General features: G+C 40.3%; 1 protein-coding gene across 1 annotated transcript in view; it reads right to left on the bottom strand.

Moving 5' to 3' along the window:
* The window catches only part of ccm2l (CCM2 like scaffold protein), a 38,015-nt gene extending 25,856 nt beyond the window's left edge, over nucleotides 1-12,159 (bottom strand). Inside the window, exons 1-2 of the mRNA XM_072556762.1 lie at nucleotides 11,856-12,159; nucleotides 1,503-1,676 (exon numbers count right to left, since the gene is read on the bottom strand). Of these exons, the coding sequence (XP_072412863.1) occupies nucleotides 1,503-1,676; nucleotides 11,856-11,885 (204 nt within the window). The 5' untranslated portion in view covers nucleotides 11,886-12,159. The remainder of the gene's footprint in view (nucleotides 1-1,502; nucleotides 1,677-11,855) is intronic.
* Nucleotides 12,160-27,484: the final 15,325 nt, after the last annotated feature.

Genomic DNA, 27,484 nt, shown 5'->3' with positions numbered 1-27,484 from the left:
GATCTATAGTTCCCAGACTTTTCTTTGCAGCCCTTCTTGAATAATGGCACAACATTCATTACCCTCCAGTCTTCTGGGTCCTCACCCATTGCTAATGATGATACAAAAATATCAGCAAGGGCCCCTGAAATTTGTTCTCTAGCCTCTTACAGCCTCTTCTTGGATATATCTGATCAGGACCAGGAGATTTATCCACCTTCATACATTGTAATACATCTAACAACTCCTCCACTGTGATATGTACTGTCCCCAAGATATCACCAGTAACTTCCCTAAATTCCTAAGTCTTCATGTCTTTCTCCATGGTACACACAGAGGAGAAATATTCATTCTTCACTTTTGCTGTTCTTGCCTTGAAACACTTATATTTCATATTAAATTGAAATATTTCTTCAGTGAGACCAACATGATGTACATTTGTCAGGGATTTCATTGTATGAATTGGTCTGAATTTGAGGCAAAGCTAAGTTGCAAATATTTCAATACACTGCAACTTTCAGCAATAATTCTCACCATATGCCCTTCCTTACAGTAGCAAATTCTAGCGCATACCACATTTGACATAAGAAAGCCACACCATGTGCCAGATATTTTGATAGCAAATTACATAACATGCAACATCCTCTCAACAGCAAACTCCACCAGGTACCACACTCACTGTAAAACCTTAAAATTCCAACAAGAAACCACAGATTTCAATTTTATATTCTATTACATAAAATACCATGTAGTAACAAACAGTTACTTTTCTTACATTTTCTTTTCTTACATTCCTTACATTTTTCAGCTTATCATTTTTAACATTTTTATCAACAGAAAATAGAAAAGAAAAGATTCACAGTTTTACCATTTGCTCTTGAAGACTGACTTAGTTCCCTGACAAGGTTTCCCACCAATCCTAACCCCATAATTCATATGTATATATTTTATCAATTTACCAATTGCATCTGGATTTTACTCCCCAACACTGGTCTGGTACGGCGTTCTATGTCCTCACAACCAGAATTAGAGACAATAGTAACATGTTTGCATTGTGTATCAAAGAATTCTGGTTGCCATTTGTAATATTAACTGCACAGATTTAATTTCCTTATTAAAATCACACAGAAGAGGCCATTCAGTCCAACAAGTCTTTGCAAGAGTTAACTCTTCAAATGGAGCTATCCACTTTAATTCCAATCATTGTAGGAGCAAATTACTGCAGATGCTGGAATCTGTACTGAAAACAACAAATGCTGGAGATCAAAATTGGTCAGGCAGCTTCCCTGGAGGGAGAGCAAGCCACAATTTTGAATCTAGGCTCAAAACGTTAGTTTGCTCTCCCTCTATGGATGCTGCCTGACCTGCTGTGATCGCCAGCATTTGTTGTTTTTAATTGCAATTCTTGTCTTTTTCTCATAACCTGTCATAATTATTACCAAGCTTTGCAATTTCTGAATTAATTAGTAATTTATTTAGTACATGATATACCTAGTGATTTTAGATTATGAAACTGAACCTACTTTGACCTCTTTCTCAAGATAGTCGTGTAGCAGGATCTCAGGATCTATCAGGTAATCTGGAGGGAAGAGTGGGATGGAATGGAGAGGTCTCCTGTACACGCTGCTTCTGTCCTGCTGTCTCCTGTTCTTGTCAGCTTTAGGAAATACCAGCCTCTTAATCGGAGACACAAATCCCTGAAAATCACATAGAAAATCATAAACATAACTTTTGAAATAATTACTTTTCATACAATTTGTTGAGTATCTTTCCCGACACTCCCTGAAAATGTGATTAATAGTTCAGAAATAAAAACAGCACACAAGCAAGGTACCCTGAAATAATAGAATATTGTAGTTAAACCCAGGCAATTTGGCAGTTTTTCAGCACAGGCTTCATTACAGGAGCTGTTGCTCCATTCTCCCTTGTCCCTGTATCCATATTTGCTTCCTTTTCTCCTTCAGTACTCAATCCTTCATTATTCCTGGGTTTTTTTTAATGATTATCTGCTTATCTTGTTAAAGAATTTATAGGCTCTGTTTGAACAAATTTGTGACAAAACTATTTCACATGCTAACCACTCTCTTTAATAAAATGTGCTTAAAAATGTCAGCTTTTTGTACCAACATGAATCGTTATAATACATGAACTATAGCAATGGAACAAATTCATGTGAATAAATCTACAACACAGACAGCAGAAAAAATACTTGTCATTTTTACTGACATTATAAAGTATAAATTCTAATATTCACCTCTTGGAAAGGTGGCGCAACTATAATATTAGTCGCCACACAACTACTGATCATTCATTGCGCATTTGATCTACGTCAACTGTTTTTGCTATGCAACTTTCATATGAAGCCTGAACATTTTTACAACTTTTTCAAAATCTACAGATGGAGAGATGATCCACAAGCATTAGCCTGAGGTACATAAACAATCTAAGTGCGTGACGGGGAAATAACATTTTGACAGCATCTTATTAGATTTATCCAAACATTGAGAAGTGTTTCACTTGTAATGAATTACACGAGAAGTATTTTTAGTTGAAAGGTTATTATGCACATAGGAAGAACTAACAAGATGCCTGTAGAAAGTTAATCTGATTAAGAGCATGTTAACCAGAAGGTATAAAAAACTTTCTCACCACCAATGCTGTCAGAGGTTCTGAGCATTCTCATGAACAGATTGTAGGGTCTGGATTTCTTATCAATGAATGGCATCCCCAACAGTGCAGCCCTTTGACAATAATGTGTCAAATGTTTGCCTAGATCAGTGCTTCCCCAAACATTTTACTGGTGTGAATCCATTTTAATGTGTCCTTTCACACTGGGGTTGGACAGGAGGAATTAGCGTCTGTTGCTGACTTGTGTTTGAGTTAGTGAGGATGAAGTACACTTTCTTTTCTCAGGCGTTAGTGCAGCAGTAGGGCACACAGCACTAGAGAAAAATATGTGAGGATGTAGAAGAACTTCACAGCAGTGAGCATGCATCTATGCTCCACGTCCACTGAGCATCCCAGCTCACAACCCTGTGCACTGTTCACCTCCTCCCACAAACTGAGTACTCCTAACTCCCTTCAACACCATCCAGGCACTCCTCACACCAGCAAAGAATGTGTCACGTCCTGTACGTTTCAGCCCCACTGTGCATACTTGCAGGGAGACTGGAGGAGTCTGGCTTCAGCACATAGGCTGCATGTGATGATGTCTTTGTCCACAGAATGAATGACCAACTACATGAAGCATCAAATGCTCTGATTGAACAATGGCATGCAGACCTTCATGAGTGACTTGGCCACTTTTAATGCCTGAGTCTTGGCCATTCATCTCAACATTGATCTGTAGTTAGATACCGTCTAGCTCATTGCCAGCAGGGAAGCACAGATGGTTTATCAGAGGGATGTTGACTCAAAGTGTTTCCATTTCTGACAGTTGTCCCTCTTAGATAGTGGAAGACAGACTGGAGCAGCAACCCAAGTCCAGGAGCAACAACCTTTGGCAGGGCTCTCACAGATTCCGACACCCAGAGGATGATGACCAAGAATATGTCACAGCAGGAATCTGAGTAACCTATCTCTGACGAAGTGTAGAGCTGTCCCATGCCAGATAGAAGTGCTAGGGAGAGGGACTAAAGAGTAAAGCTTTGCCCATAGATACACAATGCTAGATTGACACGTTTCTTCTCTATTTTTGAGGTACTTATTATTTCTATCCACCACCTTCTCACCTTACCCATTTCTGGTTGCTCCCAGGAAATTGTGATTATTGGTATAGCACTGACAATGTCTGATATAAGGTTGGAAGTGTGTGGGTGGTGCGGCTGTGAAAGGGATGCTTGGTTGTTTACTGAACTGGGTTAATTTGGCAAAAATAGTCTATACTTTTGGAGTGGTGCAGTCAAAATGAGCTTGTTGACAGTAAAACATCTGGGTGAGTGATGTGAGCTGCTACTAGTGTCCTGGTGACATTATATTCTACCACCTCCTCCTTGAAATGCTTTTTGTGCTCTGTGCTTTGTTCCTCTTTCAGGTCAACCCCTCGCTGTGCTGCATAGTTGGATAAGGTTCATCATGGTCAACCATTCTGGAGATCCTGGCTGTTTTACCTTTAGGGAAGCCTCCAAATACCTTGGTCAATGACACATCTATCTGTCATCTGGTTTTCCTGTGCCTCTTTGGTCAGGTGCATCATAGATGTCAGCAGCCATGTTTTAAATGGGTATGCCTGGTCTTGGACAAGTCTGCTTTGGTATAGCAAAGGATTAGAGAAGGTGCACCACTAGAGGATAAAAGTGCATGGCACATGCCCAGGAATCTTACAATATCAGCATAAACTTATTTTTTATGGCTGATGGCATGGAAACCCTTGCAGTTGAAGATACTCCTGGGCAAGCTGGGGGAGGCTTAACTATAATCAGTAACACTCATCAAATATGTGAAGTCAGATCCAGTTGTCAATTCAGGTACCTGCTCATTCTGACTAGAATCATAATTGACATAATTGGCTGCCTTATCCATTTCTTGGCCACTGCTAGAGCTTGCCAAATCTGACAGAGATTTGGAAAGATCCAGAGGCAATGGAGTTCAGGATGGTGTTGACTTTGAGGCCAACTGGCAAAGCATAACTATTAGGTTCATCTAGCAGCGGGACTTGTTTCAAACATATCTGCCACATCCTATGCAAGTTGCTGAGCGTTCTGAGAAACTGGTGCTTCTCTACCTATAGATTCTATACGGCCTCCTACAAGGTGCATGTTACTGCTGATCACCTGGTACCTGTGGAACTGCAGGACTATGAGCAGCAGGCTGTTTCTGCTCTTGCTTATTATACTTAGTTTTATTCTTTCATGGGATATGGGTATTATTAAAAGGCCAGTGCTTGTTGCTCATCCCTAACTGAGTGGTGAGCTAGGCCATTTCAAAGAGCTGTTCAGAGTCAGCGACATTGCTGTGTGTCTAGAGCCACATGTAGACCAGACTGGGTAAAGGACATTAGAGAATTAGATGGGATTTCACATCAGGCAATGATAGTTTCATGGTCCCTGTGCTGGTGCTGGTCTTGCTGGTACTTTTGTTTTTATCTTTACCTCATCCTAGGTCCAAACTACACCATAAAAGTACTCTTCACACTGATCTGATAGATCAGAGATCCAAAATGGAGACCAGACACATCTCTCCAAAGTTTCAAATTAACCTCTCTGCACAGCCTTTCACAAGGCAGGCAAGAAATTAGTTCTGAGGTTCTGATATTTACAAACCTCACTGCAGTGCCTTCAGTTCCTCGTTCGCTGTTGTATTCTGTCTTGCTTTCAAGAGCAAGTTTCAGGAATCCTGGAAGATGTAGGGACCAACAATTGAATTGTAAGTGCTGTATTAGTATTGATGTGATAGAGCTATTAACATAGTTAATAGTTAAGTTGACAATATATTTTTCTAAGCTGTTAACATATAACATTGCTTACTACAGTTCAGTGCGGGCTTTAACCAATTGAAGCTTGCTTTCCAATGTGTTGTTATTTTCGTGGTTCAAAATTCCATTCAATTAGATTATAAGTGGTCTGCATCTTAACTCCAGTTAATTGCTTCGCTCTATAACCTGGAATTGGTACAATCTAAGAATTGCAAATCAGAAATGCAGTAAATCTCAAAGTTTGAGGAATGAATATCTTTCTGCAATGTTAACACAGAACCAAACAATGAGTAAGCACTATGGAAAGACAAATACACCAGAAAATATCATTGTTTTTACTTTATAAAATGAGAACATTAAAGAAATGTTTGCATCCCAGAGCATCATTGGAGCCATGAAATGCTTAACCACAATGATTACTGAGACAGAGACCCCCTCACCTTTTAAAAATATAAGCATATGAAGTGGAAGAATATAAAAAGATGTGAAATTAAATACATTTGTGAATAGGTAGCTCTAGTTGAAGTGCAAACACCATCAGAGATGTAACATGTGAAATTACATTATTTTATATTGTAACTGATTACAGTAGAACTTCAATAATAGGCAAAGACCATTTTATAGCAGAAAACCAATCATTCACTCATTATTAAAATATGCATTGATTTAAAGTGAAATTAAAAAATGCAAATTTCACCTTTCCTTATAAGTTACACAAATAAAATATTCACCTGACTGGAACAAGGCACTTGTGTAGGTAGCTTAACTGTTACAGGAAAACAACACAATATATGAGTGATCATCATTTCACCAATTGTTTTTTCCTCCAAAGCTTTAATATTCTTTTCAACTTTCTGAAAAGAACTCAAAACATCTAACATCCCTCAAAGTTGATTAACGCTTTCCTGATCAAAACCGCAATCACATTTAAATCTGAATTATGCTTTAAAAGGATTAAATTTGTAGATTAATAAATTTACAACTAACTACTTTTGACATTTTCTAAATGACTAATATCAAGTTATTAAATCTTCTACCTTCTTCCCTTTGGTAAAAAAAAACTTGTGTTTTCACATCTTTTCTGAACTCCTAAGCTTTCTTACTAGCTTAAAGTCATGCAGTTACATGCAGGAAACACTTAGCTGACTCCACCAAATGAGTTCCGACCTGAACTATTCATGTTTCTTCCTCTCTGGAACTTACAGCAACATACATCAATGTTTAAAAAAAAACTTGGGCACTTCTGTGTTTGATTTGCTATTCTGTTTTTGGAAAATAGAGAATGAAACTAGGTATCTTTCTGTTCATGAGGTGGAGGAGCTAACGCTGCATCACCTTTCACTTCAAACACTCACAGTGAGCACCCTCAGATGCAGAGTGACATTCTATCTATTTGCCCCAAAAATATGTTTCAGTGTTCATTGTCAACACAGTTCCTTGTTTCCTCATCAGTAGTTTTCAGTGAGAATTTGTCATTTTAGTATTGAACTAAGGTTTTGTGCCACAGACCAATCATTAGAGTCATAGAGTCATAGAGGTGTACAGCATGGAAACAGACTCTTCGGTCCAACCGTCCATGCCGACCAGATATCCCATCCCAATCTAGTCCCACCTGCCAGTACCCGGCCCATATCCCTCCAAACCCTTCCTATTCATATACCCATCCAAATGCCTCTTAAATGCTGCAATTGTACCAGCCTCCACCACATCCTCTGGCAGTTCATTCCATACACGTACCACCCACTGCATGAAAAAGTTGCCCCTTAAGTCTCTTTTATATCTTTCCCTTCTCAGCCTAAACCTATGCCCTCTCGTTCTGGACTCCCCGACCCCAGGGAAAAGACGTTGCCTATTTACCCTATCCATACCCCTCATGATTTTGTAAACCTCTATAAGGTCACCCCTCAGCTCCAGCCTGTTAAGCCTCTCCCTATAGCTCAAATCCTCCAAACCTGGCAATATCCTTGTAAATCCTTTCTGAACCCTTTCAAGTTTCACAACATCTTTCCGATAGGAAGGAGGCCAGAATTGCACGTAATATTCCAACAGTGGTCTTACCAAGGTCCTGCACAGCTGCAACATGACCTCCCAACTCCTGTACTCAATACTCTGACCAATAAAGGAAAGCATACCAAATGCCTTCTTCACTATCCTATCTACCTGCAACTCTACTTTCAAGGAACTATGGAATAATGAGGAAAGAAGGTAAAAGAAAGAAGAATAAACCTATTGCACTATAATCTGGTGTTATGTGATTTTTAACTTGTCCACCTCAGTCAAACACCGGCATCTCCAAGCCAAGGTAGAAGAAATAATGGAGAGGCAAGACAGAGCAGAGGGGAATGAAATGATGTGAAGATAGGGCATTGGGTACTCATTGGGAGAATGAAAGATTATGGGCAGATAGAGATCATGAAGGAGAGAGATTACAGGTGAAGGGATTGAACTCATAGGGAAAGTGAGATGCCAAGAAGGGTAAATGGAGATTGTGAGTGGGAGAATTGCAGCAGGTTGTTTGGGAGACTAAGGGTAACACATTTGTAACTCCTGGCCCATCAGGATTTGCTTCCTGGATCTGGTAGCTCTTGCTTTCTTCTAGCAGTTGGGTTTTTCAAGTCCTAGAAGTGGTGACTAATGCTGTTGATGTGTTGATGTTATGATAAAGATAATTAAGCCACAATTGGAGTGCTATGTGTAGTTCTGATCTCCATGTTATCAAAAAGATGTGATTGCACTGCAGAAGACAGAAGATATTCACCAGGTTATTTTCTGGGCTGAAATGATTCAGCTATGAAGAGAGGGTAGATCGGTTGAGGTTGTTTTCCTTGAAAGAGAGAAGGCTGACAGGGGATCTGATTGAGTTGCATAAAATTCTAAGGAGCTTTGACAGGGAGAAACATTTCCCCTTGGTAGAGAAGGCAATAGACAGGGGATATGGTGTTAAAGTAAGGAGCAGGGGGTTTAGAGAGTATTTGAGGAAAGTGTTTTCACCCAAGGATTGTGGGTTTCTGGAGCTCACTGCCTGAAAGGATGTCAGAGACTGGAACCCTCAAGACATTTAAGAAGTACTTAGATGAGCACTTGAAACTCCATAATATAAAGTGCTGGAAAATGGATTAGAACAGATGGATATTTGTTGACCAGCACATACACAATGGACCAAAGGACTTCTTCCATGTGTAAAAACACTATGACTCTAAAGATTTTTACACCATCCCGGACAAAGCAGCCTGCTTGATTGGCACCACTTATACAAACACAATTTTCCTGCTCTTTGGATGCTGCCTGACCTGCTGTGCTTTTCCAGCACCACTCTAATCTTGACTCTGATCTCTAGCATCTGCAGTCCTCACTTTCGACCACTTATGCAAACATTCACTCCCTCCACCAATGCTCAGTAGCAGCAAGTGTGAAAATGAAAATGCATTTAAAAGTTAACCTAATCATTGCTTAGCTATCATTTGGATGTATCAATGATGAAACCGGTCATTGAAGAATCTGTGCCCAAACCACATCAATCTTTCAAGCAACTAGTTTCTAACATTCCATCCTGGTACAGGGAGTCAGTCAGCATTCCCATACCAAGCAGTTGAAACATAATGGCTCTGGCATCCAAATACCTTGGCTAGAGCTCAGATACAATTATTTTTACCATCCTCTGGGAGCTGTTTATCTCTCCGTTCCCACACATCTGCCCATGTCCTCCTAGATGATAGGGCCATCAGTTTGGAAGGTGCTATCTATGTAGCCTTAAGTGATTTTCTGCAGTGCAGTATATAGATCATACATTCCATTGACTAGCAGACTATCAAACAATATAGTTCTTTGACCTTCCACAGTAGGCACCAGAAGCCTGTACACCCTATATCCACGACACATTTTTGGACAATGTTTACTAAAAAAGATTCTGATTGTGTTATGAGTTACACTGAAAACATATTTAAGATCACCATTGGCTCTCAGTGTGATTCATTTACATTGAATACTATATATATATACATACATAGGACCCTTGTCTCTAAAGCAGAAAGGAATTTGTCAACACATTGCATATTTCTTCCATTGAGGAATGGATTATGGAGAATTTCAATCTCCATTGCTTTCTCCAAGGTGATACCCTGACCACTTGGAGTCTACTTGCCTGGTTTCAGGCAAATCAGCTAAGTAAAATTAGCAGTCAACCATTGCTTCTGTAATCATGGTCCAATCAATCAGCACTCTATTTCTTTGCTGTCTTTTAAAATTCATTCACAAGTTGAGGGTGTCATGGCCAGGCCAGTATTTATTGCCCACCCAATTGGCCAAAGGGAATTCAGAGTCGACCACTTTGCATTTATTTTCCCTTAAGGGCGCTAGTGAACTTGATAGTTTCTTTTACCCTAACAATTGACAATATTTTCATAATCATCATTAGAATGTTGAATTCAAATTCCACCGTCTTCCCAGATTCTAATCCCAGATTCAGAATATTATCAGCGTTTCTGGATTAACAATCTGATGATCATACCACTAGACCATCACCTCCCCAATATGTTGTCTTTCCACGTTGGTTTCTTATGCAACAGGTCTCATAAGTGCAGGACAAAAAGCTTTTGCTTTGTATCTCACTTTAGCAATGTTTTACATACAGCATCAACTGGTGTCATGACATTTGGGAACATTTATGTGGTGATCATTGGTGATCTACCCAAAGTGCCATGGTAAAACTATGGCACTTTGATACACTTGCTCAAATATCAGCATGTGTTATGTCTTGCCTATTCCAAATAAAATATAGCCACTGTCACAGTAAAGGTTATCACTTTAACGATTACAGAGTCTGAGAAAATTCCAATACTCCCTTTGGCCACCATGATGGCTCAATTACAACTGGCATATCACTGCAGCAAAATCTGGGCAGGATCATTTTTGCTGCCAGAATAGAAAGCCTCATTTGCTTCTTCAATAGTGCTTGACATGTTGCAAATATCTTCCACAGAAGTCTGGAAGGAGCCAAATGCATGTAATTTCATTACCACCGTCACTTTCATGGCTACTGGCCATTTAGTCCACATTTTGCATTGAGCTTGCACTTGTGGTACAGCATCTGATGTATTTCTATGGCAACATTCTAACAGAAGAGTAGATAAGAGTAGATAGGAAAATCACAAACTGAATAATTTGGGGGATATGACTTTGTGCTTGCTCTTATTCTCCTCCACTTTACAGAAACTTGTCCTGCTCCAAGTAACATCTGTTAATTCTCTATGTAATGCTGTGTTTTAAAATATCCATTTCTGATGATAGTAAATTGTCCTTCACCATATCCCACTAAACTCTCTATTTATTTTCTTGCAGAGTTTTGCAATTAGATACAAATGAATGAATCACAAAACACTTGTTAAATCATGCAACAGCCAAAGGAAATCTGTAGATTTTTGGTGATCCTTTTAATGAGCATTGGTGGGCCTCCCCAGTTGTTGGACCTGCATTCAGCTGTCTGAGGATAAGGGAGGGCATTAGCTGGAATATTAAGTTTCAAATATCAAATCAGTGTTATCTGTTGATAATTTGTCTGCTCTGCCTATTTCTACCAGACATTAACTCTGCGCACATGCTAATGCCCTCACTAATCTGGTATAACTTGATCCACAAATGTGCACATGCATGTGTTTTCACTCAGGCTATTTTGCCCTCTAAAGACACTCACAGCAATAAATATAAACACCAAAAAGTCCAATTTCTTGCATACTCTCTTCTGGGATGCTGGATGCTGAAGGCTTATGCAGAAGCCAACACTATTGAATATTATTTACTTTAAATATAGTGAGAACCTTTCATTTCATCAAGGAAGTTATGTTGTAAATCTTAAGCAGTGGAAAATCAGAACTTTATTATAATGTGTACAAAATAGAATAGGCAGAACAACGCAAAGCAGTATGTGCTAAATAATCACCAATATGAAGAAGTAGAAAAATGAAACTTCTATCATCATTTCCATTGTTTGCTAATGTCCCATTTCAGTGACAGACAATGGGAATGCTTGCTGCATAGAGCAGATTCTTAAACCAATAACACAGGCTGCTTACACCAAATAATTGCATGCAAACTTGATTTCTAGTGACTGAAATCTCAGGCTCTTCTTAAATATTGCAAACAATTGTCTGTATAAAGAAACCAACAGATATACATAAATGTAGCTATGGCAGATTTTTAGCCTTCTATGGCAAAATTTATAACATTGAATTAACATGACACATTAAATTTTCTCAGTGAATTAATATCTTTTAATTTACAGTTCAGAAAGAGCTTTGAAAAGCTTGTACTCTTTGATGAATGTAAGTTTCCCTAAAGGAAACTGTGGGTGTATATACCTACAAATACTGCATTACGTCTGGCATGCAACAGATTTACGATTTTGATGTTACAACTCGTCTAGGTGGAATTTATGAAAGATTAATGTCAAATTATAGATTTTTTTTACCTTCTTTCCCTTCTTGATCTCTACATCCATGGTGTTTTCACATCTGCTCTGAACTTCTGATTTTTTTTTTGCTTTGTTCTTATGCTGCTACATGCAGGAAACTCTTGGTTGACTCCACCAAATAAGTTCTGATGTAAACTTTTAACAGTTCTTCCTCTCCTGGGAGTGATAACAATATACATCAGCCTATCAAACTCCACCAAATATTAGACTGTATCCATTGTTAGGTGCATCCAAAATTGCATTTTGATTTTTATCTGAACACTGACTATCATTTGACAGCATTCCATAAATTAGTGACATGTTGATATATGCCCAATCTTAAACACTGCACTGATTTCCTTAAGTCACTATACAGTCAGTTCCTGTGGATGTGTCCTATCAGTACCTCCTGTTGGCAAACTATCATTGTTTCATTGCCATGACGCAAAATAGAGCAGGAAATGATTCCAATATCAGCCATTTTCAGACCAACATGATTGTATTAACTTCATAGTTATAAATAGAACATTTGTGATCCTTTCCATTTCACAATATAACATTTATATTTTGACTGAGATATTTTTTGGTGGTTTATTCTATCCTCAGCATATTTTATATTCATCAAAATTCTTTCTTCCTACCAAATTAACAGTGATACATTTGCATAAATATTATCACAAACATTTGGTGTCACACTATTAAAACCACAATTTAAAATTCCAGTTCTAGATGCCTGCCATTTCATGAATGATTGCCATAATTGAATGATTTGCTCCCCCCTCCCCACCCCCTGTTGATTAAAAAAAAGTTTAACTGTTACATATTTTTACATTCTAACACCCATTTCTGGGAAACTTGCTTCCTTCAAGTACGTATCCAAGTGACCAAAATGAATCCAGAGATACATTTTAAAAAATAGCAACCGTTTCAAAACCAAGAGAGGAGCTAGGCAAGATGTTCAGGAATTAGATAAGTCAAAGATGATTTGGTTGGTATGTGCAGGCACTGGGGATCTGGATTTTCAAAAGTAAATTGCCATATTGGCTGCTCTGAATTATGATGCGTATTATTCAAGGATATATGGCACAATAGATTAGAAATCAGGTAGAGAGCAGAAAACAGAGATTAATTGTTAATTTGTTTTTTTGATTTTGAGAGTGTGCACACTGCTGTTCCCAGTGAAAAGTGCTGCATTTTATTTAAGGTTGAGGGGTGACTTAATTGAGACATATAAGATAATCAGAGGGTAAGATAGGGTGGACAGTGAGAGCCTTTTTCCTCGGATGGTGAACATAGATTTAAATCGAGGGGTGATAGATATCGCACAGATGTCAGAGGTAGTTACTTTTCTCAAAGACACAGTAGTAGACTTGCCAATTTTAAGGCCATTTAAATAGTCATTGGAAAAAGCATATGGATGAAAATGGAATAGTGTAGGTTAGATGAGCTTCAGATTGGTTCCACAGATCGATGCAATATTGTGGGCCGAAGGGCCTGGACTGCGCTGTGATGTTCTATGTTCTATGTTAATATATGTAAATGATATTGCCATTGTCTTACCAGTCCATAGGGCTGCTCTGAGAGAAAGAGTCACCTGGTAGTAACCTGAGGGTCACCATGCCACAGGAGGTGGGGGGAAGGGGTGCAGTTGAGGAGGCAGGACCTTTATAGTAACCTCAGCCAGTGCAGGAATTGAACCCAGACTGTTGGGTATCACTCTGCATCACATTCTACCATCCAGGCAACTGAGCTACATTTTAAGTATTTCTGAAATACCACACATGCTAGGAATAACTGAGCTTAGTTGGCACAGTACTTCAAAATTTATGATTTGGTTGAAATGCATCGAAGATTGAATAGAAAGATGACAGGATACAGACGCAGAATGGCCACATTATTATTTGCTTATGAGGAGGGTAAACCTCCAGATAAATTCCCTCTATTTACTGCTCTGTAAATATTGGCAGGCTATTCACAGAGCAGTTCTGATGAAGGAACATTGAACCCAATACACTAACAATTTTTTTCTCTCCACAGATGCTTCCAGATCTGTTGAATTTCTCCAACACTTTCTACTTTTGTTTTCAGTTCTAGTCTTCCTCGTTTGAGCATTTAAGATGGGGTAGCAGTAAGGAATCGGGAGCAATAATCCTGGATATGTTTCTTTAAATCAAATGCTGAGGATTGTTGAAAGACACATCAATTAATTCAATAAAGTCTGAGGTTCCACTTGAAATATTATTGGCTTAAGTGGGCACAATAATTAATTCTCTAAGCCATTTGAGCCATCAAACACTACTTACATTGCATGTAGGTTTGCTAACTGAGCTGGAAAGTTCATTTTCAGATGTTTTGTCACCATATTAGGTAACATAATCAGTGAGCCTCTGGTGAAGCACTGGTGTTAGTGACCCGCTTTCTATTTATGTGTTTAGGTTTCCTTGGATTGGTGATGTCAGTTCTTGTGGTGATGTCAGTTCCGGTTCTTTTTCTCAGAGGATGGTAAATGGGATCCAAGTTGATGTGTTTGTTGATAGAGTTCTGGTTGGAATGCCATGCTTCTAGGAATTCTCCTGCATGTCTCAGTTTGGCTTGCCCTAGGATGGATGTGTTGTCCCAGTCGAAGTGGTGTCTTTCTTCATTTGTGTAAGGATACAAGTGAGAGTGGGTCATGTTTTCTTGTGGCTAGTTGATGTTCATGTATCCTGGCGGCTAGTTTCTTTTGCCTGTGTGTCCAATGCAGTGTAAGAATGCAAGAACTGTAACAAACACTAGGGCAAGCCAAACTGAGACATGCACGAGAATTCCTAGAAGCATGGCATTCCAACTAGAGCTCTATCAACAAACGCATCGACTTGGATCCCATTTACCATCCTCTGAGAAAAAAAACAGGAACTGACATCACCACAGGAAATGACATCACCAACCCAAGGAAACCTAAACACATAAATAGAAAGCAGGTCACTAACACCAGTGCATCACCAGAGGCTCACTGATGATGTTATCTAGTATGGTGACAAAACATCTGAAAATGAACTTCCAGCTCAGCGAGCAAACCTACACCCAGAACCTTAACCTGAGCTATAAATCTTCTCAAAACTCACTAACTACTTCCATTTTTATGATATAATTTAATATTTTAGTGTTTTGTTTTGTAGAACAACCATATTAGTTTCTATGCATAACTCAGCAACTTGAATGTTTTGTTTGCTTTACCCATATGCTAAAGTGCGCTATTATGTGAGCAGTGTGCCTGGTGGTTCTCCTGATTGTTCTGATGAAAGAGTTAATGAATATCTACAGAATCATAGTGCATTAGAAACCCTTGTGCCTGTTGGAGCTTGAGCTATAGCAATCCAAAATTGATCTTACTGGCTCCATCTCTTTACTTTCACTGATTAGTTTGCTTTAATATTTATTCAAAAGATCTTTTCCTCAATGCTTCCTCAGGCAGGACAGTCATGTTCAAATAATCCACTTGGTTTGTATCTGTTACGGTATGGGCTACCAACAAAAATAAATCATCAGTGATTAATGAAAATAATAGCTTACTTGTATTTCATTGTGTAGATGTAATAAATGATCATATGAAGATGAAGCATTGTAGCACTGTCAACATTGAAATTTGACACTGAGAATTGAAATGGGATGATGCAAGATAAAAATGTGTCCAAGTAATTGAATTGTTTCTCTTTTGTTATATATAGTTCTGAGTAGCAAATGGAAAGAATTCTAAATCATGAGCTTCTGTAGAAAAACATTCTTTGTCTTCTCTGCCAGAAGATAGGTCCAGACCACAGCACTGTAGCCTATACCATAGGTAGGGCAAGGAGGCAGAGCCCAAGATCTCACCAGTTAAAACATGGATCCAACCCACTGCCATTGGTATTAATTTGATTCACACAGGTTGTCCAGCCAACTGAGCCATGTATCCCATACCCATTGTTTGTAGGAGTTTGAGTTACATTTTTACATGTATGCTGTAGCCTGGAGTTGCAGAGAGTGATGTTAGAGACTCCAAAAGAAAGTGTCTCGTTGAGATGATGAGGATCTTTGCATTTCATCTGTACAATTTACAGGCATTTAATGTCTTCCAGATGCTTCAGTTTCCTCCCACAATCCAAAGATGTGCATATTAGATTAATTGGCCATACTAAATTGTTAACAGTGCTCAGGGGTGTATAGGTTAGGTGCATTAGTCAGTGGTAAATGTCGAGTAATAGAGTAGGGGATGGGTCTGGGTGGGATACTCTTCAGAGGGTTGGTGCGGACTTGTTGGGCTAAATGGTCTGTTTCCGCACTGTAGGGATTCTATGATTCTACGATAATTTTTCACACTTGAACTAGGAGCAGGAGTAGACCTCAAGGTTCCTCCACTGTTAAATAAGAACATGGTTGATCAGCGTTCTCCACATTTTCACTGACCTTTCGCACTCTTGTCTATTAAGAATCTACCTAGCTCTGCCTTTAAAATATTCAAACTGTGCCTTCACTGCATTTTGAGAAAGAAAACTCTGAAGACTAACTACCCTGTGCAAACTGAAAATTTCCACATCACTGTTTTAAATGGGCAACTCTTATTTTTGAACCATAACCCCTTTTCCTCGATTCTCCCACAAGAGGTCAATATGAAGTACCTGTTCATTTCATCTGCAATCTTGTTATTTTTTTCATTATTACTTCCCGAGACTCATTTTCCATAGGAGTAACACTTACTTCATTAATACTTTTCTTTTTAAAATACTTTCAGAACGATCACTCATCCTTGAAGAGACAAAACAACTGCAGACGATGGAATCCAAAATAGACAGGCAGGATACTGGAAGAACACAGAGGGCCAGGCAGCACCAGGAGGTGCCTAAGTCAATGTTTTGGGTGTAACCCTTTGTCAGGATTGAAGTAGGGTTACACCTGAAATATCGACTTCTGCATCTCCTGACGCTGCCTGGCTTGCTGTGTTCTTCCAGCCTCCTGCCTGTCTACTCACCCTTGAAGAGCAGTTATGGCTTTTTTTGAGTTTGATATTTTCTTTAACATTTTAGTTAACCACCCCTGGTGGTTTCTCTCCGTGAAATTTTTCTTTCTGATTAAGTTGTATGTATTCTGTGTTGTGAAATATTCCCTTAAATGTCTACCACTGCATCTCTATTGACCTATCATTTAAACCAAGTTGCTAGTTCATCTTAGCTAGATCTGTTTTTAATGCTTTTGTAATTACCTCTATTTAAATTTAAAATACTTGGTTTGGACCTATTCTTCTCTCCCTCAAACTGAATGTAAAATTATGGAAACTGCTACTTGGGCTGGCTTGATTATGGGATCAATAATTAATCCTATTTTATTGTCCAATGCCAGGTCTAGTATAGCCTTTTCTCTGGTTAGCTCCAGAATGTGCTATTTAAAGAAACTGTTCAGAAAACATTTAAGGATCATCTAGGTTACCATTACCCACCTGATCCTTCAGACCATATACAAAGTCAAATGCTCCAAGATTATCACCACATCTTTATTTCTTCTTTTGTCCTCCGTCCTCTCATGCGATGACTTCTGAGGGCTCATACATCATTCCCACAGGTGTCTTTATTATTTCGACCTAAACTACATCCTGGTGTCCTGACCTTAGTTTCATCCCTCTCTATTGTGCTAATACCATCAATAATTAACAGAGCCAACTCTACCCTGTTTACTGGCATTCTTTACTTCCTAAATATTATGCACCCATCAACATTCATGTCCCAAGCTATGTCATCCTAACAGCCATGTCTCTGGTATGAGTATCAGATTGTACTTAATTATTTCTATTTATGTATTCAGTTAATCTGTTTTGTTTAGAATGCTACATGAATTCACATAAAGAGCTTTTAGTGTTGCCCTTTTATTTAACTGTATAAAGTCTAGCCTTATCTGTTTGTTATTGCTGTCACCCGAAATGTAAGCAATCGTGCTTTCCTTACTTTTGTTCACATGAATAAATGGGGTAGCATAAAGCATGTCATTGAAGACTGAGAGATCATTGAAGATTTATATTAGTATTCTAATTATTTAACATCTTGTGGTTGATAACTAATAACAAAATCAAAGGACACACAATTGTTGTGTTGGAAATTTACTGAATTCAAAAGTCTGTTTATTTATTCTACTGTTGCCAACTAAAGCTGTACCTACAGCCTCCTTGATTTCCCAGTCCCTTGTGAAAACTGAATGCAATCCATGTGGTGAATCTTCGGAGGTTGCTGGAAGTGACTTTAGGAAAGGAAAGTAATAAAATTGGATTTCATTAAGAACTGTAGAAAATATTTCTGAAATTTAAGATAACATTTATCAAATACAATACATTTTGGAGCAAGACACTTTCACGAAATCTTCCAAATTATGAAACGATTGGAAAATTGGTGATACATTTAAACTAGCTGTTGATTCTAGCCAAGATAGAACTGATTGTTATTTCCTGGCTGCAACTGCAATTTACCTTCTTTGCGAAGAACGTTGCCTATGTGTACTCATGTCCATGCTGCATTTCGCTGTCAATGCTTATCATTTCAGAGTACAGCAGGAGTTATTTATATCCTTTCATGGGATCTGGACATCTCTGGCTAGGTTAACACTTATTACCAATCCCCACTAATTGATGCTGGTGAGTCACTTTTCTGAACTGTTGTAGTCCATGGTGCATATGAACATTTACATTACTATTAGTAAGGGAGTTCCAAGTTCCAGGATTTTGACCTAGTGACAGTGAAGCAATGGTAATACAGTTTCAAGGCAGGATGAAGCTTGGTTTGGAGGGAAGTCAGCAGGTATGTATCGGTATGGCCTTCAAAGTGCTGTAGGTCAAAGATTTTGGAAGTAATGTTGAAAGAGCCCTGTTGAGTTGCTGCAATACATCTTGCAGATGGTATGTACTGCTGTCACTGTGTTTCAACCATTATGGGAGTTAATGTTGAAGACGGTGGATAGGATGCCAAGCAAGTAAGCTGCTTTGACCTGCATGGCATAAAACATACTATTTGCCTCCATGGCTCCATGCTGCACCTGCATGCTTACTTTCAGTGACTGGTGTATGAGGTCACACAGGTCTCCTTGCACAATCCCCTCTCTCAGGTTAGAGCCATTCAAATGATAATCAGCCTTATTGTTTTGCTCCCAAAGTGGATAACCTCACATTTATCCACATTATACTGCCAGGTATTTGCCCATTCACTCATCCAGCCCAAATCATACTGAAAACATGGTGAGGTGACTGCTTATTTGCTTGAGTAAAATGTAAAGTTCATATTTTCAAAACTGTATTTAGAATGAGCTTGACAGAAGATCATTGCAACACTATTGCTAGAAATTTCAGCTTTAGCAGTTAGAAGAAAATGATTTAATCATATGCATGCATGTGATGTGGGGACATGGCTGTGGGTCTGTCCAGCCATGATAGGCTTCATAGAGACAAAATCCAATAACAGATGCTGGAATCTAAAGTAGACAAACAGGAGGCTGGAAGAACTCAATGTTAAATTGGCAGAAGAGCTAAAGAACAGTACCAGTGCACGTACTGAAGAGGGACTTAACACTGAGTTCTCGAATTTCAAATAACCTTTCCATCCATCCCCCATAAACCACCTTCCAGCCCCACCTCTTCCCTTCCATTCCTCTGATCAATCCTTCCTTCCAGCTACCAACCAGATTCATCCCTCTCATCTAGGAACCAGGTCAGATCCACTACCTGTGTTCACCAATCCCTACCTCACCACTTTGCTACTTTCCATCTCCATCTCCCCCCACCCCCAGCCCCCTATCTGTAGCTTGTCCCCACATCTGGTCCTTCAGAAGGGTTATACTTGAAATGCTAACTTCTCCACCTCCACATTGCCTTGCTGTGTTCTTCCAGCCTCCTGTTCGTCTGTGATAGGCTGTATAGGTATATGATGTATCAAATGTCCAGCAAAATGGGCTAAGTAACTGTATCAAAGTTACGGGAGAACAAGGTGGGAGTTCAGCAGGGGAAAATCAGAATACTGATATTTCACACGTGCATATCAAGTAGACTGTGGTGAGCTTATACTTTAATCTTCACAATATTAAGGTCAGAAGTGTGGATGTCCTCTGATGATTGCAGAACATTCAGCACTATCCAAAACACCTCAGAGGCAGACTGCATCTGCATGCAGCAAGATTTCAACAACATCCAGGCTTGGGCTGATCCTGGCAAGTATTATTTGCTCCTACAAGTGCCAGGCACTTATCATCCCCAATGAGACAGACATTCTAGCCATCACCTCTTGATGTTCAGTGGTCTTACCCTCACCAAATTCCCCACTATCAGATCCTAATGATTACCTTTGATCACAGACTCCTTTTGAGTAGCCCAATAACTATTGTAGCTGCAGGAGCAGGTCAGAAACTCAAAATTCTGTCATGATTAATTCCTCTCATCTCCCCGATGCTTGTCCAACATCAAAAAGACACAATTCAGGACCATGATGGAATACACTCAGTTCACCCAGATGATCTTGACTATATGTTTTATTGAGCTATGTCTGTTGATTAAACTTAAAATATAAGCTATAAGTATTAAATTAACCTGAAGCAATGTTTTGTAGAGGAAAAAGACTGTGCTATTCTCTATGGTCTGTAGATTAAAAGAAGCAAAAATGGCCCTTAGTAGAGTGATATGCTCTTGTCAGATGTGGGGGTTTAGGGAAAGTTAATGGGTTAATGAGGTTTATATCTGCAATAAATACTGTTGGTTGCGAATCCTAACAGATTGAGTGGATCAGTTGGAGAGAACGTTAGAGACAATGAGAAATTTACAAGAGCAAGGGGATGTGAAATGATGGCAATTATAGGAAGGGGGAAAGTTGCAGATACAGTCACATAGATGGGTTAACTCCAGGAGAGGTAAGAGAGGTAGGCATCTAGTGCAGGAGTCTTCTGTGGCTATCCCCGTTTCAACCAAGTATGCTGTTTTGGAAAATGTAGGGGGTGATGGATTCTTAGGGGAACATAGCATGAACAGACAAGTTTCTGGTATTGAGACTAGCTATAATTCAATGAGGGGTATGTCGGGTTCCAAGCAATCGATTGTGTTAGGGGATTCTCTAGTCTGAGGTACAGATGTTTCAGTGGCCAGCAGTGAAAAATCAGAATGGTGTGTTGCTTCCCTGGTGCCAGGATCAAGGATGTCTCAGAGGGGGTGCAGAATGTTCTCAAAGGGGAGAGGGGCCAGCAGGAGGTCATTGTACACATTGGAAACAATGACATAAGAAGGAATAAGTTTGAGATTCTGAAGGGAGATTACAGACGGATCAGCAGGGATTTAAAAAGGAGGTCCTTGAGAGTAGTAACATCTGGATTACTTCTTTAGTCATCCAGCATTCCATATACTGGCTAGACTTTCCTTTCACCCTGACAGGAATTTACCTTCTCTGGATTCTTGTTATCTCGTTTCTGAAGGCTTCCCATTTTCCAGCCATCTCTTTACCTGCACCCAATCAGCTTTTGAAAGTTCTTGCCTAACACCATCAAAAAATTGGCCTTCCTCCAATTGAGAACTTCAACTTTTAGATCTGGTCTATCCTTTTCCATCACTATTTAAAAACTAATTGAATTATGGTCGCTGGCCCCAAAGTGCTTCCCCCACTGACACCTCAGTCACCTGCCCTCCCTTATTTCCCAAGAGTAGGTCACGCTTTGCACCTTGTCTAGAAGGTACACTCACATACTGAATCAGAAAATGTTCTTGTACACATTTAACAAATTCCTCTCCATCTAAACCCTTAACACTATGGCAGTCCCAGTCTATGTTAGAAATTTAAAATTCCCTACCATAACCACCCTATTATTCTTACAGATAACTGAGATTTCCTTACAAAATTGTTTCTCAGTTTCCCTCTGAGTATTACGGGGTCTATAACACAATCCCAATAAGGTGATAATCCCTTTCTTTATTCTCAGTTCGTTGGATGTATTTCCGTGAATATCCTCCCTCAGTACAGCAGTAATGTTATCCCTTATCAAAAACGCCAACCCCCTCCTCTCTTGCCTCCTTTTCTGTCCTTCTTGTAGCATTTATATCCTGGAACATTAAGCTGCCAGTCCTGTCCATCTCTGAGTCATATTTCTATAATATCTATGATATCCCAGTCCCATGCACCTAACCATGCCATGAGTTCACCTGCCTTTTCAGTTCAACCTCTTGCATTGAAATAAATGCTGTTTATCATTCCTACCTTGTTCTCTGCTTTGTCCCTGCCTGCCCTGACTGTTTGACTTGCCTTTGTTCTCAACTGTATCAGTATAGATTGAAATCTTTCCTCACTATCTCCCTGGGTCCCACCTACCACCCCCCCCCCCCCCCCCCCCCCCCAACCCCACCATACTAGTTTAAATCCTCCCAAGCAGCTCGAGCAAAACTCCCTGCCAGTATATTAGTCCCCTTCCAATTCAGGTGCAATCCGTCCTTCTCGTACAGATCACTCCTACCCCTAAAGAGCTTCTAATGGTCCAAAAGTGAAAATCCTTCTCCTGTACACCAGCTCCACAGCCATGTATTCATCTGCTCTATCCTCCTATTCCTGCCCTCACTAGCTCATAGCACCGGGAGTAATCCAGATATTACTAACCTCGAGGATCTCCTTTTAAAATTCCTAACTCTCTGTAATCTCCCTTCAGAATCTCAATCTATTCTCTTCCTATGTCATTGGTTCAAATATGCACAATGACCTTCTGCTGGTCCCTCTTCCCCTTGAGAACATTCTGCACCCTCTCTGAGACATCCTTGATCCTGGCACCAGGGAAGCAATGCACCATTCTGATTTTTCACTGCTGGCCACAGAAATGTCTGTCTGTATCTTGGACTAGAGAGTCCCCTAACACAATCTATTGCTTGGAACCCGATGTACCTCTCATTACATTACAGCCAGTCTCAATACCAGAAACTTGTCTGTTCATATTATGTACCCCTGAGTGTCCATCACCCCCTACATTTTCCAAAACAGCATACTTGTTTGAAATGGGGATAGCCACAGAAGACTCCTACATTACCTGCCTACCTCTTTTATCTTTCCTGGAGTTTACCCATCTACGTTACTGTATTTGAGACTTTCCCCCCTTCCAATAATTGCCATCCATCACATCTCCTTGCTCTTGTAAATTCCTCAATGCTTCTACCACTGATCCATTCAATCTGATAGGATTCGCAGTGAATGGCATTTATTGCAGATATAATCCTCAGTAACCCATAAACTCTCCCTAAACTCCCACATCCAACAAGAAGAGCATATCACTCTACGAAGGGCCATTTTTGCTTCTTTCAATCTATCGACCCAGAAAATAGCAATGTCTTATTCCTCTACAAAACACTGCTGCAGGTTAAATGAATACCTATGGCTTGTATTTTAAGTTTAATCAAGAAACATAACTCAATAAAACATATAATCAAGAAAGAACTCAGTCTACTTACTACTGCAGACTTATTTTAAGGCCTCGCTTAAAATGCACTTGTCTGCTTCTGTGCTGTGACCTTTCCCAAACAGGTTCCTCCAAGATCAGTTGTGAATTTCACTGTTTTTTAATTTTCCTAGACGCACTCCGATGTCCAGCAATACATGAATTCAACAGCAAAGGCAGTAACTGCTCACTCTGTCAGTTAGCAGAGTGGGTTCTTTATCTCTCTCTCTCTCTCTCCCCCCAGCACTGACCTTACAATGTGCTTCTTTTGTCTGTCCTTCTCCCTTTCAAAACTGCTGTTGATTTGAGATTTTTTTTCCCAAAGTTCCAAAACAATGCAACAGTATATAAAACAGCAATTGCTGCTCCTGGAATTTGAGGAAATCACCTCCAACAACTAAAATAGCTCAAAAAAGGAGCAGCTGTTACAGCAGAAATTTTTCCCATCCTCCATCTTGGATTACCCAGAATCCTTTTTATGCTGGATGAATAAAGAAATTGAGAGCTTGGTTAAGAAAAAGAAGGAAGCGTGTGTCAGGTATGGACAGGATAGATTGAGTGAATCCTTATAAGAGTATAAAAGCAGTAGGAGTATATGCAAGAGAGAAATCAGGAAGGCAAAAAAAGGACATGAGATAACTTTGGCAAATAGGGTTAAGGAGAATACAAAGGGTTTTTACAAATACATTAAGGACAAAAGGATAAGTAGGGAGAGCAAGGCAGCCTTTGTGTGGAGCCACAGGAGATGGGGGAGATACTAAATGAGCATTTTGCACCAGTATTTACTGTGGAAAAGTACATGGAAGATATAGACTGTAGGGAAATAGATGGTGACATCTTGAAAAACGTCCATTTTACAGAGGAGGAACTGCTGGATGTCTTGAAATGCATAAAAGTGGATAAATCCCCAGAACCTGATTAAGTGTCACTGAGATCTCTGTGGGAAGCTAGGGAATTGATTGCTTGGCCTCTTACTGAGATATTTGTTTCATCAATAGTCACAGTTGAGGTGCCTGAAGACTGGAGGTTGGCTAATGTGGTGCCACTGTTTAAGAAAGGTGGTAAGGACAAACCAGGGAACTGTAGGCCAGTGAGCCTGATGTCAGTGGTGGGCAAGTTGTTAGAGGGAATCCTGAGGGACACGATGTACATGTATTTGGAAAGGCAAGGACTGATTAGGAGTTCTTGAAAAACTTGATTGAGTTTTTTGAAGAAGTCACAAAGTGGATTAATGAGGGCAGAGCAGTAGATATGATCTATATGGACTTCAGTAAGGCAGTTGTCAAGGTTCTCCATGGGAGATTGGTTAGCACGGTTAGATATACAAGGAGAATTCGACATTTGGATATCGAACTGGCTCAAAGGTAGAAGACAGAGGGTGGCGGGAGAGGGTTGTTTTTCAGACTGGAGGCCTGTGACCAGTGAAGTACCACAAGGATCGGTGCTGGGTCCTCTATATTTCATCATTTACGTAAATGTTTGAATGTGAGCATAAGAGGTATAGTTAGTAAGTTTGCTGATGACACCAAAATTTGTGATGTAATGGACAGCGAAGAAGGTTACCTCAGATTACAACAGGTTCCAGATCAGATGGGCCAATAGGCTGAGGAGTGGCAGATGGAGTTTAATTCAGATAAATGTGAGGCGCTGCATTTTGGGAAAGCAAATCTTAGCCGGACTTGCATACTTAATGGTAAGGTCCTAGGGAGTGTTGCTGAACAAAGAGACCTTGGAGTGCAGGTTCATAACTCCAGGAGTTAGGTAGTCATGTTGCGGTTGTACAGGGCATTGGTTAGGCCTCTGTTGGAATATTGTGTGCATTTCTGGTCTCCTTCCTATCGGAAAGATGTTGTGAAACTTGAAAGGGTTCAGAAAAGATTTACAAGGATGTTGCCAGGCTTGGAGGATTTGAGCTAATGGGAGATGTTGAATAGGCTAATGCTGTTTTCCCTGGAGTGTCAGAGGCTGAGAGGTGACTGTATAGACATTTATAAAATCATGAGGGGCATGGATAGGTTAAATAGACAAAGTCTTTTCCCTGGGGTGGGGGAGTCCAGAACTAGAGGGCATAGGGTGAGAGGGGAAAGATAGAAAGAGACCTATGGGGCAACTTTTCCACACAGAGGGTGGTACGTGTATGGAATGAGCTGCCAGAGGAAGTGGTGGAGGCTGGTACAATTGCAACATTTAAAAGGCATCTGGATAGGTATATGAATAGGAAGAGTTTGGAGGGGTATGGGCCAGGTGCTGGCAGGTTTGACAAGATTGAGTTGGGATATCTGGTTGGCAGGGATGAGTTGGACCAAAGGGTCTGTTTCCATGCTGTACATCTCTATGACTCTAACAAGATTCAGAACATTTGACATTGTTAAGGTTAAACAGCCCACATGTTGTAAACTCATGCACCACCTTCAACACGCACTACCATCACCACCAACGAACAGGGCCAGCAGTGTGTACCATCTACTTCTGTAACTCACCAAAGCTCCTTCACCTTCTACAATCTAAAAGAACAAGGGAAGCAGATACATTGGAAAACAACCACTTGCAAGCTTCCCTCCAAGTCTTCCATCATCCTGACTTGGAACTATATTGCTGTTTCTTTGCTAACACTGCGTTAAATTCCTGCGACATCCTTCCTAACAGCAATGTGAATATCCCTACATCCAAAGACTGTAGCAATTGAAGAAGGCTGCCCACCACTACTTTCTTCATGGCAATTTGGAATGAGCAATCAACGATGGCCAGGCAGTGACACACACATCCCGTGAATGAATCGGAAAAAAAACTGGTAGTGTGGTAATTGGATGGGTTGGGTTTGTCTTGCTTGTCCTTTCTGTGGAGAAGGTGTACTTGGACAATTTTCCGCATGGTTGGATGAATGCCAATAATTGTAGCTGTCCTGGAACAGCTTAAGTAGGGACACGAGTATTTTAGGCCCCAATTCTTGAGTACTATTTCAGGGGTTGTAGCCTTTGTAGTGTCCAATGCCTTTAGCTTTTTTTTTATATTTACAGAGCAAATTAAATTGACCCACATTTGTGATGCTGTGGACCTCAGGAGGAGATTGAGTTGGATCAGTCCCTGCGCATTTTTCACTGAATGTGTTTAACTGTATTCCCAATGTATTTAAAATGTACATAAACGTAAAAGATTTTCAGGATGTCCATGTTAAGCACTACCTCCTCCATGATAACCTGCAACATTGGAACCCCCCAAGGATACGTTTTGGCCCCTACTGTACTCCCTACACACCCATGACTGGTTAACCAAATTCTGAACAAACACCATCTATAAGTTTGCTGACAACACCATTGTGATAGATGTCAAACAACAATGAGTCAGAAGACAAAAAGGAGGTAGAGGGTTTGGTGTTGTGGTGTAATGATAACTTCTCTCTCAATGTTGGCAAAACTAAAGAACTCTGGATTAGTGCTGCTGGAAGAGCACAGCAGTTCAGGCAGCATCCAAGGAGCAGCAAAATTGACGTTTCGGGCAAAAGCCCTTCATCAGGAATAAAGGCAGTGAGCCTGAAGCGTGGAGAGATAAGCTAGAGGAGGGTGGGGGTGGGGAGAAAGTAGCATAGAGTACAATGGATGAGTGGGGGAGGGGATGAAGGTGAGAGGTCAGGGAGGTGAGGGTGGAGTGGATAGATGGAAAAGGAGATAGGCAGGTAGGACAAGTCTGGACAAGTCATGGGGACAGTGCTGAGCTGGAAGTTTGAAACTAGGGTGAGGTGGGGAAAGGGGAAATGAGGAAACTGTTGAAGTCCACATTGATGCCCTGGGGTTGAAGTGTTCCGAGGCGGAAGATGAGGCATTCTTCCTCCAGGCGTCTGGTGGTGAGGGAGCGGTGGTGAAGGAGGCCCAGGACCTCCATGTCCTCGGCAGAGTGGGAGGGGGAGTTGAAATGTTGGACCACTGGGCGGTGTGGTTGATTGGTGCGGGTATCCTGGAGATGTTCCCTAAGCGCTCTGCTAGGAGGCGCCCAGTCTCCCCAATGTAGAGGAGACCACATCGGGAGCAACGGATATAATAAATGATATTAGTGGATGTGCAAGTAAAACTTTGATGGATGTGGAAGGCTCCTTTAGGGCCTTGGATAGAGGTGAGGGAGGAGATGTGGGCACAGGTTTTACAGTTCCTGCGGTGGCAGGGGAAAGTGCCAGGATTGGAGGGTGGGTTGTAGGGGGGGTCGTGGACCTGACC

This window comes from Chiloscyllium punctatum, chromosome 37 (genome assembly GCF_047496795.1).
Source record: "Chiloscyllium punctatum isolate Juve2018m chromosome 37, sChiPun1.3, whole genome shotgun sequence".
Classification (NCBI taxonomy): Eukaryota; Metazoa; Chordata; class Chondrichthyes; order Orectolobiformes; family Hemiscylliidae; genus Chiloscyllium; species Chiloscyllium punctatum.
The sequence above is the reverse complement of the archived record's forward strand: the minus strand, read 5'-3'. Positions and strand labels throughout refer to the sequence as shown.